The 24226-nt window shown below is 43.3% G+C and overlaps 1 protein-coding gene across 1 annotated transcript; it reads right to left on the minus strand.

Annotated features, from left to right (window-relative positions):
- On the minus strand, positions 1-23977 carry LOC115205617 (cysteine-rich and transmembrane domain-containing protein 1). The gene is made up of 3 exons (XM_029771787.1): positions 23785-23977; positions 9577-9906; positions 1-1173 (listed from the first exon to the last, which is right to left on the minus strand). The coding sequence occupies exons 2-3, from the start codon at positions 9884-9886 to the stop codon at positions 1070-1072; spliced, it is 414 nt and encodes a 137-aa protein (XP_029627647.1). The 5' UTR covers positions 9887-9906; positions 23785-23977; the 3' UTR covers positions 1-1069.
- Positions 23978-24226: the final 249 nt, after the last annotated feature.

Genomic DNA, 24226 nt, shown 5'->3' on the forward strand with positions numbered 1-24226 from the left:
TTGACTGTTTTGGGAATAATTTATTCTTAACGCAAGATTCTCATGTAAGGCAAAGTCATCTACATAAACATTCACCATTTAAAAATGTTTCATGTTCTCTCCTTCAAGGAATGAGGGTATTAAAAAGAAAATAGCAATCAAATCATATTCATTCAGGATTAAAAAATTCAAACAGGCAAAAATGTTGCAAGCATAGGAACATTACATGAAATCAAACATGAAATCTTTATTGTCATTGTCTTTCAAAATGCATTCAATTTGTTGTCATAGGATTCATCTTAAGAAAAACAGGCAACCACAGTAGCTGTTGTGCAAACATAACAGAGAGGATAGTTCAAACTTCAGCATCGTACAGTAGGGGGTTGGCAGGGGGTGGGGGTCACTGTAGCTTACTGGCTTCCATTGGTCTAGGTAGCCATGATGGATAGGGCGTAGATAGACAGTCATTTGATAGGGTGTTTTATGGTGTAGGGAATAAGGGGTGGTTTGACTAGAGCTTTGTTTGGGAGGAAGGATGGAGGCAGGAGAAGGTACCTTGCAGAGGTAAGAGGTTAAAGTGCCCAGGAGAGAAAGTGTGTACGCATGTGGGTGTGTTCGTTCGTGCATGCGTGTCATCTACAGCAGAACGCCTGAGATCTGAGTGCATATTCTGTGTGTTGTCTTTGAGCAGGAGTTTGTGTTCCACAAGAAGCATTATCTACAGTACAGCGCCTGAGATTTAGGGAACATACACCGGCTACACTGCTACAGAGTAGAGCACAGCCCGGGGAGGGACTCGGTCAGGTGTGGGAGCACAAGAAGATAGAGGTTATCATATACTGCTACCATGGGTCAGGAGGTACAGGGGTTGGGGCTGGACAGCAGGAGTACAAAGGTTAAGGAGAGAGAGAAGGATTAAGGTGGTAAGGTCAGATGGAGTGATAGTTTGTTAGGGGAGACTGGGTCAGGGGTTTACACTCAGAGGTCAAAGGTTAGGTTAAGATGAGAGGGACTTTGCGTTAAGGGTTAGGAGGCAAAGGGTAAGGGTCAGAGCAGGTAAGGGTCAAAGGTAAATGTCAGGGGTCAGACGTTATGTGAGCATGTCCCACAAGCAGCAGCAGCAGAGAGCCGTCCAACAGGCAGTCAGACACGTGTCGCCTGAATCATCTCTTCTCCTCTCCTCCACCACGTACACTAGAGAGAGGAGAAAGAGAGGTAGACATTCATTTAAAGTTAAACCTTTACAACTGCCAGTAAAACATGTTTTATTGTCACATACACCGGATAAGTGCAGTAAAATGTGTTATTTTACAGGGTCAGCCATATAGTACTGCGCCCCTGGAGCAAATTATGGTTAATAGACCTGCTCAAGGGTACAGACAGATTTTTTTCACCTTGGGTATTCAGACCGACGACCTTTCAGTTACTGGCCCAACTCTAACCGCTAGGCTACCTGCCACCCTTGGAATACACACGTGACACACACGTCGGCCTAACAACCTACTCTTCTTGTTATCTTTGGTACATTTGCTGTAAGTCATTAATGTGCACACACACAACTTCTGAAGGCTGCCATCTTGAGTGAGGTAAGCTGTGTGTTACCTGAGTGACAAGGTACTGCCGCAGTACAAAGGGACTGCTCTCTAGCAACAGTTGCCAGGCAGTAAGTTACGCTGCCTTCATAACCAAGTGGGAAGGTAGTATTTACCAAGTACAACTGGAAAAAATATATTTGAATGGCCCTCCAACTGGTAATTACTAGTGTGAAACTCATCTATCATCCTGAGATCCCACTTCTCCCACCTGCTGACCTCTGACGTCATCTATTAAGGAAATGACCTCGATAAAGAGCATTTTTCGGCAGTTTAGTGCAACAAAAAATGATTCATAAAAAGCAATCTATTAATATGTTTTTAACACTATCATTTGTTTACAAGCATGATAGCTGTACTTTAGTTTATGGTTTAGGCAAATTGTTGGCCATTAGCCAATCAGTGTTTCTCAAGTTCAAAGCACATAAATGCATCCAACTAGTATTTACGACTTCACAACTGGTAAATTCCCAACTCCCACTTGGTTATGAATGCAGCATTAACCTCCCATTGCCTGGTTTCTTAAAGGGGCAGTCCACTATTCACCACTGAGAGGGTCTTATACAGATAAACAAACAAAGGGCTGTCTGGAAAGTTCACTTCCTGCTTTAGACAACTCCTTTAAACAATGCACCTTTAATCATGGTATGACCAGGACAAAATAGTTAATTCAAGCAGAAACTGATGTGGCTATCATGTGATTAGCTTCAACATAAAAACCTTCCACTTTAAGAACACACACCAGGATACTGATATAAAAAGGACAATATAAAACAGCCTCGTTAATCTTTTACTTTGGACGCTGATAGTGTTCTATCAAAACAAATTATTTTGATGTAGGGAAATTGACCTTTGCATAGCCTAATACTTGCCAATCCCAATACTTGCCAATCCTAATAGCAGAGGTAATGGAAACGTATTGAATGAAAGACGATTGTGTTAGAATTAAGGTTGGAAAGGGAGGGTGTATTACTGGAAACATTCAAATTTTACCAGCAAACTACCAGGATTTTGCTATCTTTCAAAGATGTTATGTAATCACAAGACATCTATCTAGTGACCCTTTTGGGTACTTATCACAGGTGTCTGTAATTATCTCTGGCCCTCTGTGTGGGTTTACCACACGTAAAATATATTAAATCATTAAATACGATGATTTTAAAATAAATTGAATGACAAAAGCTGTAAAACATTACCCTAAATTTAAACAACGTGGCTCGATTCGGGCGTAAGTAGCAAAATCTGAAATTGTGTTTTTCCACATCAAATAAATAGCTAGAAAATGGTATATCATACACTACAGTTGAGGAACATTGGGAAAGTAATTGTGCTTTGAAAGTTGATAAACTTGTTACCTCACTTTTGAGAAAATGGACCTTGAATATTTTGGTGCACTTACTGGAGAGCTCTTCTTTGTCTACACCCATTCAGCATCGTTCACACTCTCTTAAGCCTTAGCCCCACCCATCTCTTTAAGGATTCACATGTGAGGCCATGTACTAAACAACCAAAGATTAAGACTAAAGGCTGGTTTATACTAGGGGTGTGTTCGTAAATTCAATCTGGAGCGCCAAAGTTTGCTCAGAGTGCGCTCCGGGCGTTCGTAAACTCAGCGCGTTTTGCTCTCGGAGCATTCAGAATGCACACTGGACGCTCTGGCCAAGGAGTAGGGTTGATCCGAGCGTTCTGACCTAACAACAACAGTCAAGCACCCAAGCTAATGTTGGCTAGCTACTTCCAGACACAAATGAAGGAACAGCTCACTGACATTTTACTCGCCCTAGCGGAGCTGGTTAGGCTGTTTTTATGTTATCCAGAGCGTTGGTGACTGCAACTGTGCTGCTGGCAACAATTGAATCATGCTTTTTTTACTGACACCAGCCATATTCAACTGGTGTTAAGCGTTCGTAAATTCGTCAGTTATTCTGCGCTCTGGAATCGGAGTACATAGCCAGAGCGAATTTACCAGCTAAGTCTAGCGACAGTTGTCACAGCGACATCATTAACATTCTATTGAAATTGTTATTGCATAGTGGAGTCTTTTGTTTAGACATGTAGCTATGAACCATAATGCCATCTCATAACATTACTACCCTGCATGAATCTAGCAATGCAAATGGCTCTGAGACACAAATAATATTACTACACAGAACATACACTTAACGTTAGCTAGCGAGCCAGCCAGGTAACTTTAGCTAACTAGATAACAGTACGCTTTAACTGAAATGAAAACGACTGACAAAATTAGAAACGTGTAATATCTGAAAATGTAGCTAGCTAGACTATGGACGCTTCTCCCACTCTGTCACGGTTGCCTTAGTTTGAAGATGTAATCAGGAGACAGGTGTTTTACACAACAGCCTTCTGTGTGTTCTCTTTTCGACTCTGTCTGCATATTTGCAATCAAATGCCAAAATGTTCTCCATCTCCTTAGCTATCATACTCTAATTCCACCAGGCATTCCACTGATTTGAAAACCCGGTCCTCCAGAAAGTGGAGACCAACATGTTTGCAGTTCTACTACATGATATCTTTCAAAAAGTCTCGTTAGAAAGGATTACCTACACATACTGACCAACTCATGTTATAGACAGAAGCATGCTACATGGCAGACCAATCCAAAGTCATCTCTAGGCATGTCCAGCCCATCCATTATCTCAGCAAATCATGGCTAGCAGGAAGGTCCCTGACTTTTTCCTTAGCTAAAACTAGGCTCGTAATTTAACAATTGTATTCGTATTTACAGATGACATACACGTTTGTTATTAAGACACATGAAAGTTCACATGTTCCAGAAGCCATTTCTGCCCAAAATAAGCATTTTGATTTTAAAAAATGGTTTATGTTTAAAACGCCTGGTTTCCTGAAATGAGTCGCAATATTAACTATCAACTTAGTGAATACCATATGTGTTTAATATGAGGATTTCAGCATGAAATATCCTTTAACTTTTTACACACCTATTGATTTGACTATGTCAGTATGTCTTTGTCATCAATGCTTTGGCGTCAAACTGGTGGCAGTGGGAAAAACAAATCAATTGAAAATAATGCCATTGTTGATTAGATGCTTTTTTCATTAATTAGTCAATTTTCTCTTTAACCATATGATCTATCTACCAGAAACTCATGGACAATATGGAAACAAAAATATATATATAAATAAAAGTCAAGGGGTCTGAATACTTTCTGAAGGCACTGTGTGTGTGTATGTATGTATGTATGTATGTATGTATGTATGTATGTATATATGTATATATGTATATATGTATATATGTATATATGTATATATATATATATATATATATATATATATATATATATATATATATATATATATACACACATACATACATATACACACACACACACACACACACACACACACACACACACACACACACACACAGTGCCTTCAGAAAGTATTCAGACCCCTTGACTTTTTCCACGTTACAGCCTTATTCTAAAATGGATTAAAAATAAGAATTCTAAGCAATCTACACTCCATACCCCACAATGACAAAGCAAAATCAGGTTTTTTGAAATTTTTGCAATGTATAAAAGTAAAAAAAAAAGAAATACCATATTTACATGAGTATTCAGACCCTTTGCTATGAGACTCAAAATTGAGGTCAGGTGCATCCTGTTTCCATTGATCATCCTTGAGATGTTTCTACAAATTGATTGGAGTCCACCTGTGGTAAAATCAATTGATTGGACATGATTTGGAAAGGCACACACCTGTCTATATAAGGACCCACAGTTGACAGTGCATGTCAGAGCAAAAACCAAGCCATGAGGTCAAAGGAATTATCCGTAGAGCTCCGAGACAGGATTGTGTCCCAAAAAAATTCTGCAGTACTGAAGGTCCCCAAGAACACAGTGGCCTCCATCATTCTTAAATGGTAGAAGTTTGGAACCACCAAGACTCTTCCTAGAGTTGGCCGCCCGGCCAAACTGATCAATCGGGGGAGAAGGGGCTTGGTCAGTGAGGTGGTCACTCTGACAGAGCTCTAGAGTTCCTCTGGGGTGATGGGAGAATCTTCCAGAAGGACAATCATCTCTGCAGCACTCCACCAATCAGGACTTTATGGTAGAGTGGCCAGACAGAAGCCAATCCAGCCTGCTTGGAGTTTGCCAAAAGGCGCCTAAAGACTCTCAGACCATGAAACCAAGATGTAACTCTTTGGCCTGAATGCCAAGCATCACGTCTGGAGGAAACCTGGCACCATCCCTACGGTGAAGCATGGTGGTGGCAGCATCATGCTGTAGGGATGTTTTTCAGCGGCAGGAACTGGGTGACTAGTCAGGATCAAAGGAAAGATGAATGGAGTCCTGAGCGCTCTGGAGCAGGTTCTCAGACTGGGGTGAAAGTTCACCCTCCAACAGGACAACGACCCTAAGCACACAGCCCAGACAACGCAGGAGTGGCTTCGTGACAAGTCTCTGAATGTCCTTGAGTGGCCCAGCCAGAGCCCGGACTTGAACACAATCGAACAGCTCTGGAGAGACCTGAAAATAGCTGTGCAGAAACGCTCCCCATCCAACCTGACAGAGCTTGAGAGGATCTGCAGAGAAGAATGGGAGAAACTCCCCAAATACAGGTGTGCCAAGGTTGTAGTGTCATACCCAAGAAGACTCGATGCTGTCCAATGTGCTTCAACAAAGTACTGAGTAAAGGGTCTGAATTCTTATGTAAATGTGTTATTTCAGACTTGCAATAAATTAGCAAAAATTTATAAAAACCTGTTTTTGCTTTGTCATTATGGGGTATTGTGTGTAGATTGAGGGGAAAAAAATATTTAATACATTTTAGAATAAGGCTGTAAAGTAACAAAATGTGGAAAAAGTCAAGGGGTCTGAATACTTTCCGAAGGCACTATATGAATACATTTTTTAAAAACGTATTCAAGTATAAATGACCAAATTGATGATAGATTGCCATAGATGTTCTGTTAATTACCTAAATTACTTAAGATTCTGGTAAATTACTGGTAGCTTTGCAGCCCTAGTCAGAACTGTCTGAACCACTGGTTCCCAGACGTTTCATAATGTACTGGATTCACCTAGTCAAGGGCCTGAAGTAACTAATCTGATTCACCTAGTCAAGGGCCTGAAGTAACTCATCTGATTCACCTAGTCAAGGGCCTGAAGTAGCTCATCTGATTCACCTAGTCAAGGGCCTGAAGTAGCTCATCTGATTCATCTAGTCAAGGGCCTGAAGTAGCTCATCTGATTCACCTAGTCAAGGGCCTGAAGTAACTCATCTGATTCACCTAGTCAAGGGCCTGAAGTAACTCATCTGATTCACCTAGTCAAGGGCCTGAAGTAGCTCATCTGATTCACCTAGTCAAGGGCCTGAAGTAACTCATCTGATTCACCTAGTCAAGGGCCTGAAGTAGCTCATCTGATTCACCTAGTCAAGGGCCTGAAGTAACTCATCTGATTCACCTAGTCAAGGGCCTGAAGTAGCTCATCTGATTCACCTAGTCAAGGGCCTGAAGTAACTCATCTGATTCACCTAGTCAAGGGCCTGAAAGTTCAGCGTGGTGAAGAAGCACAGCAGCGCCTCTTCAACCTCAGGAGGCTGAAGAAATTCGGCTTGTCACCAAAAACACTCACAAACTTTTACAGATGCACAATCGAGAGCATCCTGTCGGGCTGTATCACCGCCTGGTACGGCAGCTGCTCCGCCCATAACCGGAAGGCTCTCCAGAGGGTAGTGAGGTCTGCACAACGCATCACTGGGTGGAAACTACCTGCCCTCTAGGACACCTACACCACCCGATGTCACAGGAAGGCCAAAAAGATCATCAAGGACAACAACCAACTGAGCCACTGCCTGTTCACCCCGCTATCATCCAGAAGGCGAGGTCAGTCAAGTGCCTAATCCAGGCACTTGTCATCTCCCGTCTGGATTACTGCAACTCCCTGTTGGCGGGGCTCCCTGCCTGTGCCATTAAACCCCTACAACTCATCCAGAACGCCGCAGCCTGTCTGGTGTTCAACCTTCCCAAGTTCTCTCACGTCACCCCGCTCCTCCGCACACTCCACTGGCTTCCAGTTGAAGCTCGCATCTGCTACAAGACCATGATGCTTGCCTACGGAGCTGTGAGGGGAACGGCACCTCCGTACCTTCAGGCTCTGATCAGGCCCTACACCCAAACAAGGGCACTGCGTTCATCCACCTCTGGCCTGCTGGCCCCCCTACCTCTGCGGAAGCCAGTTCCCGCTCAGCCCAGTCAAAACTGTTCGCTGCTCTGGCACCCCAATGGTGGAACAAGCTCCCTCACGACGCCAGGACAGCGGAGTCAATCACCACCTTCCATAGACACCTGAAACCCCACCTCTTTAAGGAATACCTGGGATAGGATAAAGTAATCCTTCTAACCACTTACTATTGTAAGTGGTTGTTCCACTGGATATCATAAGGTGAATCCACCAATTTGTAAGTCGCTCTGGATAAGAGCGTCTGCTAAATGACGTAAATGTAAATGTCAGTACAGGTGCATCAAAGCTGGGACCAAGAGACTGAAAAACAGCTTCTATCTCAAGGCCATCAGACTGTTAAACAGCCATCACTAACATTGAGTGGCTGCTGCCAACATACTCACTCAACAACAGCCACTTTAATAATGGAAAAATTGATGTAATCAATTTATCACTAGCCACTTTATATATATATATATATATAATGTTTACTTACGCTACATTACTCATCTCATATGTATATACTGTACTCTATACCATCTACTGCATCTTGCCTATGCCGTTCGGCCATCACTCATTTATATATTTTATGTACATATTCGTATTCATTCCTTTACACTTGTGTGTACAAGGTAGTTGTTGTGGAATTGTTAGGTTATATTACTTGTTAGATATTACTGCATGGTCGGAACTAGAAGCACAAGCATTTCGCTACACTTGCATTAACACCTGCTAACCATGTGTATGTGACAAATACATTTAATTTGAAGTAACTCATCTGATTCACCTAGTCAAGGGCCTGAAGTAGCTCATCTGATTCACCTAGTCAAGGGCCTGAAGTAGCTCATCTGATTCATCTAGTCAAGGGCCTGAAGTAGCTCATCTGATTCACCTAGTCAAGGGCCTGAAGTAACTCATCTGATTCACCTAGTCAAGGGCCTGAAGTAGCTCATCTGATTCACCTAGTCAAGGGCCTGAAGTAACTCATCTGATTCACCTAGTCAAGGGCCTGAAGTAGCTCATCTGATTCACCTAGTCAAGGGCCTGAAGTAGCTCATCTGATTCACCTAGTCAAGGGCCTGAAGTAACTAATCTGATTCACCTAGTCAAGGGCCTGAAGTAACTCATCTGATTCACCTAGTCAAGGGCCTGAAGTAACTCATCTGATTCACCTAGTCAAGGGCCTGAAGTAACTCATCTGATTCACCTAGTCAAGGGCCTGAAGTAACTCATCTGATTCACCTAGTCAAGGGCCTGAAGTAGCTCATCTGATTCACCTAGTCAAGGGCCTGAAGTAACTCATCTGATTCATCTAGTCAAGGGCCTGAAGTAACTCATCTGATTCACCTAGTCAAGGGCCTGAAGTAGCTCATCTGATTCACCTAGTCAAGGGCCTGAAGTAGCTCATCTGATTCACCTAGTCAAGGGCCTGAAGTAGCTCATCTGATTCACCTAGTCAAGGGCCTGATGATTAGTTGACAAGTTGAATCAGGTGTGCTAGCTCGAGAATAGATCAAATACCTGGAACGGCTGCGGGTCCCAGAGGAGAGGTTTGAGAACCACTGGTATAAACAACATTGTTCCCAAAGCACATCCAGTCTCTTTGCATACCAGGTAGTCAAGGCAAACAATATCGTATCCTACCCTCTACACCCCTCCCATTCTCCCTCTCCTCTTCCTCCCCTCACCTTCTCGTGCTTATCTTCCTCCCCGCCCTTCCTCACCCCTCTTCTCCCCTTTCTTCTCTTCCTCCCCTCCTCTCATTCTCCCTCTTCCTCCCCTCCTCTCTCTCTCACCTGTGTTTTTGGGTGCCTCGCCATACATGGGTCCTGGGGGTGGTCCTCCCTGCCATCCAAACTGGGGCTGTCCTGGGTACGGCCCCTGGTAGGGGCCTGCTTGTCCCTGGCCAGGGTAGGGTCCAGGAGGGCCTCCGGGACCAGCGGGGTAGTTGGGGTAGGCCGGGTTTTGAGGAGGGAATCCACCAGGCTGCTCCATGTTGACGGGGTAGCCCTGGGGAGGGTATCCCTGCTGAGGATAGCCCTGCGCAGGGTAACTGGGGGCCGTGGGGCCTGGGCCCTGGTACGGAGGAGGCTGCTCAAAATTCATCTGCTAGACAACAGAGACACCTGGAGAAAGAGAGGGGAAAGGAGGGGGAGAGCTAATTTGAATGTAACTGAACTGAGAAAGAACGAGGAAGGACCATTTATGAAAGTAAATGGAAAAGAAAGGAGCGAGATTGGAGGAGAGGGACAAACAAAAGTATTGTTGCAGTTTCACAGCCCTGCAAAATCAACACAGGACGGAGATAAGAGTCCCATTAGTCAGTGGTTGTCATGGCCAGGAGTCCCTAGAAGTCCCATTAGCCAGTGGTTGTCATGGCACAGAGGCCTTAGGAGTCCCATTAGCCAGCGGTTGGCCAGGAGTCCATAGTTAAAGACATTCTGAAAAGAGGCCCTTGATGATTTAACTGTTGTCATGACAACACACGTTTCTAGAACATAAAGGTTTCGTTACACAAGGTCTGGAGCAAAGCTCTCCAGTAGTAGAGGTTGAGTACATGTCCAGGTTAATAACCTTAGTATCACTGGTGTATCAGCAGTTTCCCTGTGTAAGTCATACGCATGGCCAGGGGCGCAACTTTCACTGGGGACGGGGGGACGGGGCATGCCCCCCCCCTCACATTCTGAAAATGTTTTTTGTTCCTCCAAGTTTTATTATTGGAATGTGATACAAAACGAGGCAATGGTGTGCTTTAGGACCATGCGGACGCCTACGACCGGTCGGGTAGGCTGTTTGGAGTGTTTATCTGATTGGATAAAAAAATGTATAATAATAATTATGGCCCCCCAACTTCTAAAACCAAAGTTGCGCCCCTGCGCATGGCCACATCCTTCTAGTTGTATTTCTAGAAACACAAAGCTCTGTTCACAGCTAGTACAAACAGAGCCGTCATACCAGAGAAATCTGCTAGCTAGCGGTTAACCTTTCTATGAGGAAGTATTTACACACACACAATCTTCCAACTGATACATTTGCTAACACCCTAAAAGAAGTAGTAAAGTGCAAAGAGACTAGTATTGCATATCTTTCTCATGGAATCATACAAAGCCTGAGTGCATCGTGACTCACACCCCTGAACCTGAAATGGAGTGGCCTAGCCTCTCTGCCCTCTACCCAGCTAACAATACACGCACACACACAGAGTAAGGAGAGACTAAAACACAGTAAACAGAGTAAATAATACACGCTGTAAAACAATGAAGTGGCTACTGGCTGTGACTACTAGCTGTGTGTGAGCGAGCGGACTCAAGAAATAAAGTCTATGTAACAAGGTAGATGTACATGTAAAACATTCTGCTGGTTTAGATTCTAGGCCTAGAAGACCATTAAGCCCTACGTTGGGTCTGTTTAGTAGTGAAACACTGCCTCTCCCCCATCAGCGGGGAATGCCACAGCACAACAAACTGCAGGACAGAAAGGAAACGGGCCAGTGCTGTCTCTCCATCCCTCGCTGGGCTATTTTCACACACACACACAGTGTTTACTGTAAATACCTGAAGCCGAGCGTCCGTCAGTCCCTCCCTCCCTCTGGAGAACATCACCTGACCAGATCATCTCTGGGCCATTTCTAGGTTTTCATGTGTATCTGACTTATTGGCATTCAAGCAGGTAGAAATCCATCCGGTATGATGTAGCACCGTGATAAAGTCTCTCTCACTACACTGGGAGTCAATAGGAATATAACTTTCAGGTCTAAAGTCTATCATACATGTCAGATTTCAATACCGGCTGATGTCATAATGACAGAGGTTGTCTGCTCGAGAATGAGCCACTGATCATATTTGTTTACGATATTCCTATCTCAAGAAAGATTTCATTTAACAGAGGGTCTAACATTTCTCCTGTCCGTCTGCCTCTTCAGTGCAGGGTGCATTGCATGGTGCAGTTGCCAATGTCAAACTCCACTCTGTGAGGCACATCAATCTGCAGGTTGAACATGGTGAGATTGTAGACTCCTAAATGTTTTACAGCTAACTAGCTTCTTTACATGCTGACAGTCTTTGGTATTGTTGTGTGTAGTTACTACCTAACTAGCTAGTGCCAGAGGACGCATGGACCTCCTACTGGAGATGGGCCTTTTGTTAAGTAAATCAGGCGATAAATGAGGTTCTAGGGAGGCTGGAGTGGGTCTTTAAATAGAGGTTAACATCCAGGCATATCAGATGATTGTCCAAAACACAGGGCCCTAACGGTCTACTAAGAACATGATAGAAACCACAAGTTCCAAATTGAGACCGGTCAGATCAAGAGGAATATTTTCTTTACATTTTTAACCCGACATAATTTGACTTCCTGTAATCTGTGTGTTGTGAGTAGTCCTAATCTTCCTGTAATCTGTGTGTTGTGAGTAGTCCTAAACTTCCTGTAATCTGTCTGTTGTGAGTAGTCCTAAACTTCCTGTAATCTGTCTGTTGTGAGTAGTCCTAAATTTCCTGTAATCTGTGTGTTGTGAGTAGTCCTAAACTTCCTGTAATCTGTGTGTTGTGAGTAGTCCTAAACTTCCTGTAATCTGTGTGTTGTGAGTAGTCCAAATCTTCCTGTAATCTGTGTGTTGTGAGTAGTCCAAATCTTCCTGTAATCTGTGTGTTGTGAGTAGTCCTAATCTTCCTGTAATCTGTGTGTTGTGAGTAGTCCTAATCTTCCTGTAATCTGTGTGTTGTGAGTAGTCCTAATCTTCACCTGCTGAAAATATCAATAATCACCACATCTGTGTGTGTGCCTTGATGTGACCTGAAAGGTTATTAAACCCGGCAGGTAGCCTAGTGGTTAGAGCGTTGGGCCAGTAACCGAAAGGTTGCTAGATCAAAATCTGTCATTCTGCCCCTGAACAAGGCAGTTAACCCACTGTTGCTAGGCCGTCATTAACTGACTTAAATAAGGTTAAATAAAAACATCACCTGTACACACTTAACAGATGGTAGGTAGTCGAGGTGTGTGTGTAAGAGGCTGACCACACCACCCACCCACCCACACACACACACACAGTAGGATTGTCAGACAAAGGCATTCTACTGAATTTAAAAATCACTAAAACTACAGCTGATCTGGAAGCCTAGCTAACTCAGGAGACAGGTAACATCACTAAAACTACAGCTGATCTGGAAGCCTAGCTAACTCAGGAGACAGGTAACATCACTAAAACTACAGCTGATCTGGAAGCCTAGCTAACTCAGGAGACAGGTAACGTCACTAAAACTACAGCTGATCTGGAAGCCTAGCTAACTCAGGAGACAGGTAACGTCACTAAAACTACAGCTGATCTGGAAGCCTAGCTAACTCAGGAGACAGGTAACGTCACTAAAACTACAGCTGATCTAGAAGCCTAGCTAACTCAGGAGACAGGTAACGTCACTAAAACTACAGCTGAACTGGAAGCCTAGCTAACTCAGGAGACAGGTAGCATCACTAAAACTACAGCTGATCTAGAAGCCTAGCTAACTCAGGAGACAGGTAACATCACTAAAACTACAGCTGAACTGGAAGCCTAGCTAACTCAGGAGACAGGTAGCATCACTAAAACTACAGCTGAACTGGAAGCTTAGCTAACTCAGGAGACAGGTAGCATCACTAAAACTACAGCTGAACTGGAGGTAGATGTATTGTATTATATACCTGACTATTGCCCATTTGAGCTCATTAGCTAACACAACACAGACACATATACATTACCGTTCAAAAGTTTGGGGTCACTTAGAAATGTCAACAGTGAAGAGGCGACTCTGGGATGCTGGCCTTCTAGGCATAGTTCCTCTGTCCAGTGTCTGTGTTCTTTAGCCCATCTGTTATTTTTATTGGCCAGTCTGAGATATGGCCTTTTCTTTACAACTCTACCTAGAAGGCCAGCATCCCGGAGTCACCTCTTCACTGTTGAGGTTGAGACTGGTGTTTTGCGGGTACTATTTAATGAAGCTGCCAGTTGAGGACTTGTGAGGCGTCTATTTCTCAAACTAGACACTAATGTACTTGTCCTCTTGCTCAGTTGTGCACCGGGGCCTCTCACTCCTCTTTCTATTCTGGTTAGAGCCAGTTTGCGCTGTTCTGTGAAGGGAGTAGTACACAGCCTTGTACGAGATCTTCAGTTTCTTGGCAATTTCTCGCATGGAATAGCCTTAATTTCTCAAAACAAGAATAGACTAATGAGTTTCAGAAGAAAGTTCTTTGTTTCTGCCCATTTTGAGCCTGTAATCAAACCCACAAATGCTGATGCTCCAGATACTCAACTAGTCTAAAGAAGGCCAGTTTTTTTGCATCTTTAAATCAGCATAACAGTTTTCAGCTGTGCTTACATAATTGCAAAAGGGTTTTCTAATGATCAATTAGCCTTTTAAAATAATAAACTTGGATTAGCTAACACAACGTACCATTGGAACACAGGAGTGATGGTTGCTGATAAATGGGCCTCTATAAGCCTATGTAGATATTCCATAAAAAAATCAGCCGTTTCCAGCTACAATAGTCATTTACAAAATTAACAATGTCTACACTGTATTTCTGATCAATATGATGTCATTTTAAATGGACAGAAAATTAGCTTTTCTTTAAAAAAACAAGGACATTTCAAGTGACCCCAAACTTTTGAATGGTAGTGTATACTCACAGAAACTAGCATCTAAAACAACACCACATGACCCCTCTAACCTCCTTCTCCCTGATCCGTATTATAGTCATCAGGCAAAACGGACCTCACCTGTTCCTGGCTGTACCGGTCACCTGGCAAACCCTGCACCACACTGACTCATTTGCCCCAGTGAAAAGCTAGAGTTTGCCTCTCTTATCTCTAACCCACCCTTTACATAAATATAATTTCATGACTTGGGTCTCTTTCCCACAGGTAGTGGTACAAACAGCTAGGTCTTCAGTTGTACAGTGTTAGGTTCTAAATGAACCAAGTAAAACTCACGGACGATTAGTAAAGCTCAAACCAAGTTCATTCACCCAAAGGATTGAACAGCTGAACAGACAAAAAAAATTGTTTCAACTGTATTAAACATTTCCAAATACCCCAGTATACCGCCCAAGCCTACCATACAGTTTTATAGAGAGTGATCTCAGTATAAAACTGAAATCTGAAAAACAAAGACCCAACTGTGGGAGAGAGACTCCTGACTGTACAACTGAAGACCCTTTTTCAATATCGTTGAATCTATTTCTTGGAAGTTTTTCAACACATTTTAATATTCGTAGCTACTTAAGTAAATACCTGCAGTCAACTTGTATAATACTTTAAGAGATAAAGCAGATCACCTTAATTTCACCTGTCACATTATAAAGATCACCCAGAACAGTTGAGCCAGTCGTGTGTTTGTTTGTAAACAGCCCAACAGGAATAAGGGGGAGTGGGTCCTCCAGCTGTGTGTTGACAGGAGTCCCGTTTTCTATTGTAAGTCAGCAGGTTTTTTTGCTTCAATAGATTGATCCGGGACGTAAAGAACCAAGTCAAACGGAAAAAGAAATAAAGCGCAACGGGTGGTGGTACTTGGATTTAAAAAATTGCACGATCCTACTTTAAAAAGTGGCAATATTTCGAGAATAAAGTCAAAATTTGTAGAATAAAGTTTACTTTTTTTTTATTAAGTCACAGGTATATTTCAAGATTAAAGTATGGGATAACTGCATGTCTCCCTGTCCCTTTCTGTGTGCTCGCCACCGTTGAAATGCCCGAGTTAGAAGACTGGTGAAACTATACTTTAGAAATGCCTTTATAAGAAGGAAATCCTTGCCGTTTTAGCACATAATAACCATATTATTATAATCAATAGGACCTGGAAGAGGTTGTGCCACAGATTATTTTCAGAAGGAGAAACCATGTTTACATATATAGGTAGAGACGGGCGGGTTGTTTGTGTATGCAGGTGTGTGTATGCATTCAAGTTGTGCGTATGCAAGTGTGTGTGTGTGTGTGTATTCAGGTTGTGTGTATACAGGTGTGTGTGTGTGTGTGTGTGTGTGTGTGTGGGTGGTTAAAAGTAGGGGCAAAACCAGCAAATGGCCATTAATCTAATACACTCATTCAGACAGGCGTCACTGTGCACTAATGCTTATCAATTTAACCATCTATTAACTCATTCAAAACAGGCGTCACTACTCACTCACGCTTATCAATCTAATAATCTACTAACTCGCACACACCAAGTTTCCCCTGGCAATTTCAGACTATAGGCAAACACTAACGGCCATGGTGCTTTATGAGCACAAACAAACAACGTTCTCGTCACTGAAAAACCTGTGTTTCAGATATAAGGGAGTGGATGGCGGCAAATGTTCTACTTTTAAACTCGGACAAAACAGAGATGCTAGTTCTAGGTCCCAAGAAACAAAGAGATCTTCTGTTGGATCTGACAAATAATCTTGATGGTTGTAGTGTCGTCTCAAATAAAACTGAAGGACCTTGGTGTTACTCTGGAACCTGAGCTCTCTTTTGACGAACATTTCAAGACTGTTTCAAGGAGAGCTTTTTTCCATCAACATAACATTACAAAATCAGAATCTTTATGTCCAAAAATGATGCAGAAAAATGTATCCATGCTTTTGATACTTCTAGATTAGACTACTGCAATGCTCTACTTTCCCGCTACCCAGATAAAGCACTACATAAAACTTCAATTAGGGCTAAACACGGCTGCTAGAATCTTGACTAAAACCAAAAAATGTGATCATATTACTCCAGTGCTAGCCTCTCTACACTGGCTTCCTGTTAAGGCTAGGGCTGATTTCAAGGTTTTACTGCTAACCTACAAAGCATTACATGGGCTTGCTCCTACCCATCTTTCCGATTTGGTCCTGCCGTACATACCTACACGTACGCTATGGTCACAAGACGCAGGCCTCCTTATTGTTCCTAGAATTTCTAAGCAAACAGCTGGAGGCAGGGCTTTCTCCTATAGAGCTCCATTTTTATGGAATGGTCTGCCTATCCATGTGAGAGACGCAGACTCAGTCTCAGCCTTTAAGTCTTTATTGAAGACTCATCTCTTCAGTAGGTCCTATGATTGAGTGTAGTTTGGCCCAGGAGTGTGAAGGTGAACGGAAAGGCACTGGAGCAACGAACCGCCCTTGCTGTCTCTGCCTGGCCGGTTCCCCTCACTCCACTGGGATTCTCTGCCTCAAACCCTATTACAGGGGCTGAGTCACTGGCTTACTGGTGCTCTTCCATGCCGTCCCTAGGAGGGGTGCGCCACTTGAGTGATTTGAGTCACTGATGTGATCTTCCTGTCCGGGTTGGCGCCCCCCCACCGCTTCGTGCCGTGGGAGAGATCTTCGTGGGCTATACTCGGTCTCAGGATATTAAGTTGGTGCTTGAAGATATCCCTCTAGTGTTGTGGGGGCTGTGCTTTGGCAAAGTGTGTGGGGTTATATCCTGCCTGTTTGGCCCTGTCCGGGGGTATTGTCGGACAGGCCACAGTGTCTCCTGACCCCTCCTGTCTCAGCCTCCAGTATTTATGCTGCAATAGTTTATGTGTTGGGGGACTAGGGTCAGTCTGTTATATCTGGAGTATTTCTCCTGTCTTATCCGGTGTCCTGTGTGAATTTAAGTATGTACGCTCTCTCGCTCACTCCCCCTCTAGGACTCCTTGCTGTCCCCAGTTCACCTGGTTGTGCTGCTGCTCCAGTTTCAACTGTTCTGCCTGCGGCTATGGAACACTGACCTGTTCACCGGATGTGCTACCTGTCCCAGACCTGCTGTTTTCAACTCTCTAAAAACAACAGGAGCGGTAGAGATACTGTGAATGATCGGCTATGAAAAGCCAACTGACGTTTACTCCTGAGGTGCTAACCTGTTGCACCCTCTACAACCACTGTGATTATTATTATTTGACCCTGCTGGTCATCTATGAACATTTGAACATCTTGGCCATGTTCTGTTATAATTTCCACCCGGCACAGCCAGAAGAGGACTGGCCACCCCTCATAGCCTGGTTCCTCTCTAGGTTTCTTCCTAGGTTCCTGCCTTTCTAGGGAGTTTTTCCTAACCACCGTGCTTCTACACCGGCTGGGTTCCTGTACAGCACTTTGTGACATCAGCGGATGTAAGAAGGGCTTTATAAATAAATTTGATCGATTGACTGAATGAGAAGAGACCCGGAGTTGAGTCCCTGTCAGTCACTGAATGAGAAGAGACCCGGGGTTGAGTCCCTGTCAGTCACTGAATGAGAAGAGACCCGGGGTTGAGTCCCTGTCAGTCTGCCCTGTGAATTTGCTACAACATTCTGCTGAGTTGCCTAGGCGAAATCGGTGCATAATGGCAACTATTAATGATTTTTCCCATGGTGCTTTACTAAGAGTAGTATTTCCCCTTTATGGCCTCCTAACGACTACAGGCTAGCAGGCTATGTGAGCACACTAAATAAAACAAATGAACGTGGGATCCTGGGGACCGGGGGCTGTGTGTCCCATGTCACTGATCTGGGTCGGATCTGATCGGCACGGGTCTCAGGTATGTGTAATTTTAACTGACTTGTCCGGAAGGGCCTGTGCATTTCCGAACGTCACTGCTGCAGTAGAGAGAGAATCATTTATAGTGCTGCTGCTGCTCTTGCTTTGGAGAGGAGCGTAGGACGTGTAGCTTGCTGCTGGCCAATCACAAGTCATCAAAGCGGCAACAGACATAGAGCCTTGCTCCTTGTGTTGCAAGAATTAGGAGATATCTAATCAATGGAAGAAGGAATTAAAATGATGGAATTAAAAGGTAAAGGAGAAGGATAGGCTACAACGACCAAGAGCCAACAGGTAGGCTGCTACTTAATATTCTGAATGGAGTTGTTATTTGTAACTGTAGGATGTGAAAGCACATGCATTGCAGCCTCAATTAGCCTAGCTAGCTAACATTAGCTAGCTTAACGAGCTTCTCGCTCCGGTTTGATGCCGTCAAGACAGGTACAACATAATGATATTTGATGATAAATAACTTCGCTATGGCAGTTATTAGTCTACTATAGCGTGAGTCGGCCTGGTGCCTCTCCCTCCCTCCCTCCCTCCCTATGTCACTCGCTCACAGTACGATCCCTCCCCCGCTTGCTAGAGTGGCACCTCTCTCCCTTCTCTCACGCTTTATCAGCTCCGGTTAATAAAGTAGTTAAAAAAAAATATTTTCTGCTGCTTCCCTCACTGGGATCGGATCGGGTCTGGATCCGACCAGGTTTATTCACATCGTATCTAGTGGTCCTCGTGTCCGTTCGGAACGGGTCTCTATATTTAAAAAAATGTTTTATGCATATCGGGACCGGGCTCGAAAGCCCCAGGTCCATTTCAGATCGGGTCCAACTTTTTGGACCCATGAAGACCTCTATTACATCGGCTATAAATAAATAATCACTGATTTAACATGACTTGGTTGGTAGCCTAGCATAATATCTCCTTTCACTATCCATCTATCGCCGATGTCTTCAAGGATGGGAGGAACGAAGGACGCATAGGTTATCCCAAAACAGGGGCATCATCTCAGTTATGACGCTAATTTAGGCTACCGCTGGTTGACCTTATAGCGGCTAGTGGCTAGACCTGTTAGGTTAGATTAATGGACCGTAAAATGACGGTTTCAGACGGGGCTTTAGCCAAACCCCTGTCCCCCTGCCCCATGGCTATGCAAGGTAAATGACAGGGGTTTGGGGGCAGCCCATGAACCCGACAGGGAAGCGATATTCTTCTCCACACAATCCATAGCTTACATTCACAAGATACAACACATAGGCCTATGAGGTTACTCCACTGGAATTGTACATAAAACACCATGCCATCACACACACAGAGTTAACCTTTCATTTTGACATGTAGGCTGCTGGCCTCGCTGTTCTCTCTAAAGTACTATGCAAGGTGTTGGCATACGCAGGGGATTAACTAATAACTTCCCGCCTCCCCCACAACACACATCTCTACCTATGTATGTAGCCACATGCACTTGGATGAAATACCTCATCCAGTCTGTGTGATTCCTCCTGAAAAGACCCAATCTGTGGCACAATCTCTTCCAGGTCCTATTGATTATAATAATATGGTTATTATGTGCTAAAACAGCAAGGATTTCCTTCTTATAAAGGCATTTCTAAAGTATAGTTTCACCAGTCTTCTAACTCGGGCATTTCAACGGTGGCGAGCACACAGAAAGGGACAGGGAGACATGCAGTTATCCCATACTTTAATCTTGAAATATACCTGTGACTTAATTTAAAAAAAATTGACTTCATGCTCAAAATATTGCCTCTTTTTTAAAGTACTATCCATGCAAAAAAATATATCCAAGTATCACCACCCATGGCTTTTTAGTTTTTGTTCATCACTTGGCCCTAATACTCTTCCAGAAGATTCTCAAGGTAGGCTACAATAGAATAATTTTTGTTCAAAATGTGTGGTTAAGAACCAAAACACAATTACATTATATATGCAGTGCTGTTCTTTGTTTCTATTCAATAAATTAGGCCTACACACAGGGGCGTCATGCACCCCAAAAATCTGAGGGGGCACAAAGTACATGAGGATGGCTGGTAGGTGGTCCAGAGGGGGTTATGCCCAGTCTGTAAATGGTAGAATTTTGAATTTTTCAAACACTTGAAACAGCCTTTTACTGTAATCTAGAGCCATAGTCATTATACTTCGTTCTATGTAAAAATAAAAATAAAAAGATATTCAGAAAAATAAACATATCTAAACATACCTCTTGAGCTCTCTGTAATAATACTCTTCTGTAGGCACGTCTAGTTGTTTTCCTTCACAGAAAATAATGCAACACGTTCAGCAGAAAACAGCTTCATTTTCATCAGATGACAACAGAAGTGCAACTCTATTTGGCTGGCAGACACACAAGTAAATGAGCTTACAATGAAAAAAGCCATGTATTCTTTGCAAAAACGATACATGGCCATCATATTTATAATGTTTATCACAGAAAGAATGTAGCTAGCTACATTTCCTAATGTTTTGTTTAAAGTTCATCTTGCAATATACCAGAGGAAAGGAGGCTGGTTACGCAGAGAAAGTAGCAGAGAAAATAAGCTACACATCAGTCGGAGCACTGTCTGCTGACAGAATGTCAGTTCCTGAATTCTCATCCGAGTGGAGAAGTGGAACTGAAGCACAAAATGAGTCTGATGCCAAGCAGTAATTACAATAAGAAGCATTTTACATGTGTTTACAAAACACAGCAACATATTTCTTATGCGTTTAATCTTTTTTTCCTGCATTAATGAGACCCCTAAGTTTAACTTGCTAGTTAATCTAAGTAAGTGGCTGAATTAATATGGTGACGGGCATCATATTGTGTTAACTTTCTGCCGTGTTGACGAAGTCAAAGCTCTTTAGATTAGTTATTTGTACAGCTGCCACCATCTTGATTTCCTTGCATTTTTTCTCCTCTCCCCTCATCTCCGAGCAGAGCACAGGCCCGTTGCCCTAGCGACTACACACAGTGTGTAGCCTACACATGCTGCTCCAGAGCCAGTACTGTTCTTCCTTCAGACAAGCATGCATCAAAACTTTGTTCATTTGCACAATGTCTCTCATTCACATTCGCTTGTAAATGTCCAAACGCACCAAAAATGACATTCAGTAGCTCCTACCTATACATGTAAACTCAGCAAAAAAAGAAACGTCATCTCACTGTCAACTGCGTTTATTTTCAGCAAACTTAACATGTGTAAATATTTGTATGAACATAAGATTCAACAACTGAGACATAAACTGAACAAGCTCCACAGACATGTGACTAACAGAAATTGAATAATGTGTCCCTGAACAAAGGGGGGGTCAAAACCAAAAGTAACAGTCAGTATCTGGTGTAGCCACCAGCTGCATTAAGTACTGCAGTAGATTTGCCAGTTCTTGCTGTGAGATGTTACCCCACTCTTCCACCAAGGCACCTGCCAGTTCCCAGACATTTCTGGGGGGAATGGCCCTAGCCCTCACACTCCGATCCACAAATCACGCACAGAACAGGCAGTAGGGCTGGAGGGTCATGTCAGGATGAGCCTGCAGGAAGGGTACCACATGAGGGAGGAGGATGTCTTCCCAGTAACGCACAGCGTTGAGATTGCCTGCAATGACAACAAGCTCAGTCCAATGATGCTGTGACACAACATGACAGACCCTCCACCTCCAAATCGATCCCGCTCCAGAGTACAGGCCTCTGTGTAACGCTCATTCCTTCAACGATAAACGCAAATCCGACCATCACCCCTGGTGAGACATAACCGCAACTCGTCAGTGAAGAGCACTTTTTGCCAGTCCTGTCTGGTCCAGCAACTGTGAATTTGTGCTCATAGGCGACATTGTTGCTGGTGATGTCTGGTGAGGACCTGCCTTACAACAGCCCTACAAGCCCTCAGTCCAGCCTATTGCAGACAGTCTGAGCACTGTGGAGGGATTGTACGTTCCTGGTGTAACTCGGGCAGTTGTTGTTGCTATCCTGTACCTGTCCCGCAGGTGTGATGTTCAGATGTACCGATCCTGTGCAGGTGTTGTTACACGTGGTCTGCCACTGCGAGGACGATCAGCTGTCCATCCTGTCTCCCTGTAGCGCTGTCTTAGGCGTCTCACAGTACAAACATTGCAATTTATTGCCCTGGCCACATCTGCAGTCCTCATGCCTCCTTGCAGCATGCCGAAGGCACGTTCACACAGATGAGCAGGGACCCTGGACATCTTTCTTTTGGTGTTTTTCAGAGTCAGTAGAAAGGCCTCTTTAGTGTCCTAAGTTTTCATAACTGTGACCTTAATTGCCTACCGTCTGCAAGCTGTTAGTGTCTTAACGACCGTTCCACAGGTGCATGTTCATTAACTGTTTATGGTTCATTGAACAAGCATGGGAAACAGTGTTTAAACCCTTTACAATGAAGATCTGTGAAGTTATTTTGATTTTTACAAATTATCTTTGAAAGACAGGGTCCTGAAAAAGGGACGTTTATGAGCTAGACTGCCTGTTTTTGCAATTTGTTTATTTTTGTTTGTGCTCATTAGCATATGTAGTTAGCAGCCTACATTGAAATGCGCTATTACTTATACAAATTATATTAGCATTCTGGTAAGCGCCCAATGGGATTTTTTGCGTCTTTTAGCACCCCCTTGTGTACTAAACCGGTAATACCATTTATCTTGGTATGACCGAAGGGCGGTATGATGACATACTGGACACCGCCCAACCCTAACGTATAGTTCGAGGATTACACTGAGAGTGAGTATGATTCCAGTATATGGTGAGAGAATGGAACATACTTCTCTATCACAATAAGATCCCATTCCTAAATGAGTAACTGTCCAGGGTTATAATAGTGACCTAGGCCTATTAGAACCACAGCCGGCTGGGCCATAGATCACACTCATCAAGAGATGACTGTTGGAATGGAAAGAACTGGGATGATATTTCAACATTGTGCGATTGATAGTCTAAAACACGCTCTCAATTAGGTTTATTTTTCCTGCCACGTCCTTCATAGGCTAAATTTATAAGGGGGGCTTTGCTGTGTAATAGTCTATTATCAGGCGTCTCTGCAGTGTTGTTGGAGGGTCTCATGTTAGCCTACAGTGTTGTTGCATTGATGACATATTAATGGTACAAAACACTTTACTTGTCTTCGGCTTTATCAACAACTAACTACTTGATACCATTTTTTTCTACAGCGTCGTATATAGGCCTATTGTTGATTTGCTATGATTGCTTAATATTTTGAAAGTGGCCTAAAAATTGTATCACGAATTCTATCATAGCTAATGATATGTCCAACACGACTTTCTCCCTCTCATTCAATAGCGGCAATTTATGTAAAAAAGTATTGTTGGATACAATGGTTCCGGAGAAACAGACCACTGCGTGCTCGCTACAACAAGAATCATACAATACCTGCACAGGGCCACAGCCCAAGAACAACGATGTCGAGTTGCAATTGTCCAACAGTCCGCAACTTCGAGTTAGGCAATATTCACAGACATATGGAGCTCAATATAATATTATCACCTACCTTAAGAGAAATGATATCCCTTATCAACAGACAGTCCAGCTCCTCTTCAAAAAAAAACTCTTCGGTGTGATCTATGTTGCTAATTTCTTGTCTTTTTTTTACCGCACTGAACGACCACCTCGTCTTAAAACTCAGTGCGTATCTCTCCGTTGTGTGGGAGCCGTGACGTCATCCCGATGGTGGTGCGAGGGGTTTGCATAAGGAAAACACGTTGTTTTCACGGACCAATCAGGGCGAAGAGCGGTGAGATGGGATTCAGTGGTGACCACTGATCATCTGACTTGCTTGGTCATTCATTATACATCACAGAAAGATGTGACGAAATACACAGAAATAGGACACTGAATGTGTCTTATAAATTGAGCAAGCTATACTTATCCTTATCTAGCTTCTTAGATTAGATTGATTAATATTTATATATTTGTAACTGTATAAAAAGTAC

This window comes from Salmo trutta, chromosome 13, assembly GCF_901001165.1.
Source record: "Salmo trutta chromosome 13, fSalTru1.1, whole genome shotgun sequence".
Lineage (NCBI taxonomy): Eukaryota > Metazoa > Chordata > Actinopteri > Salmoniformes > Salmonidae > Salmo > Salmo trutta.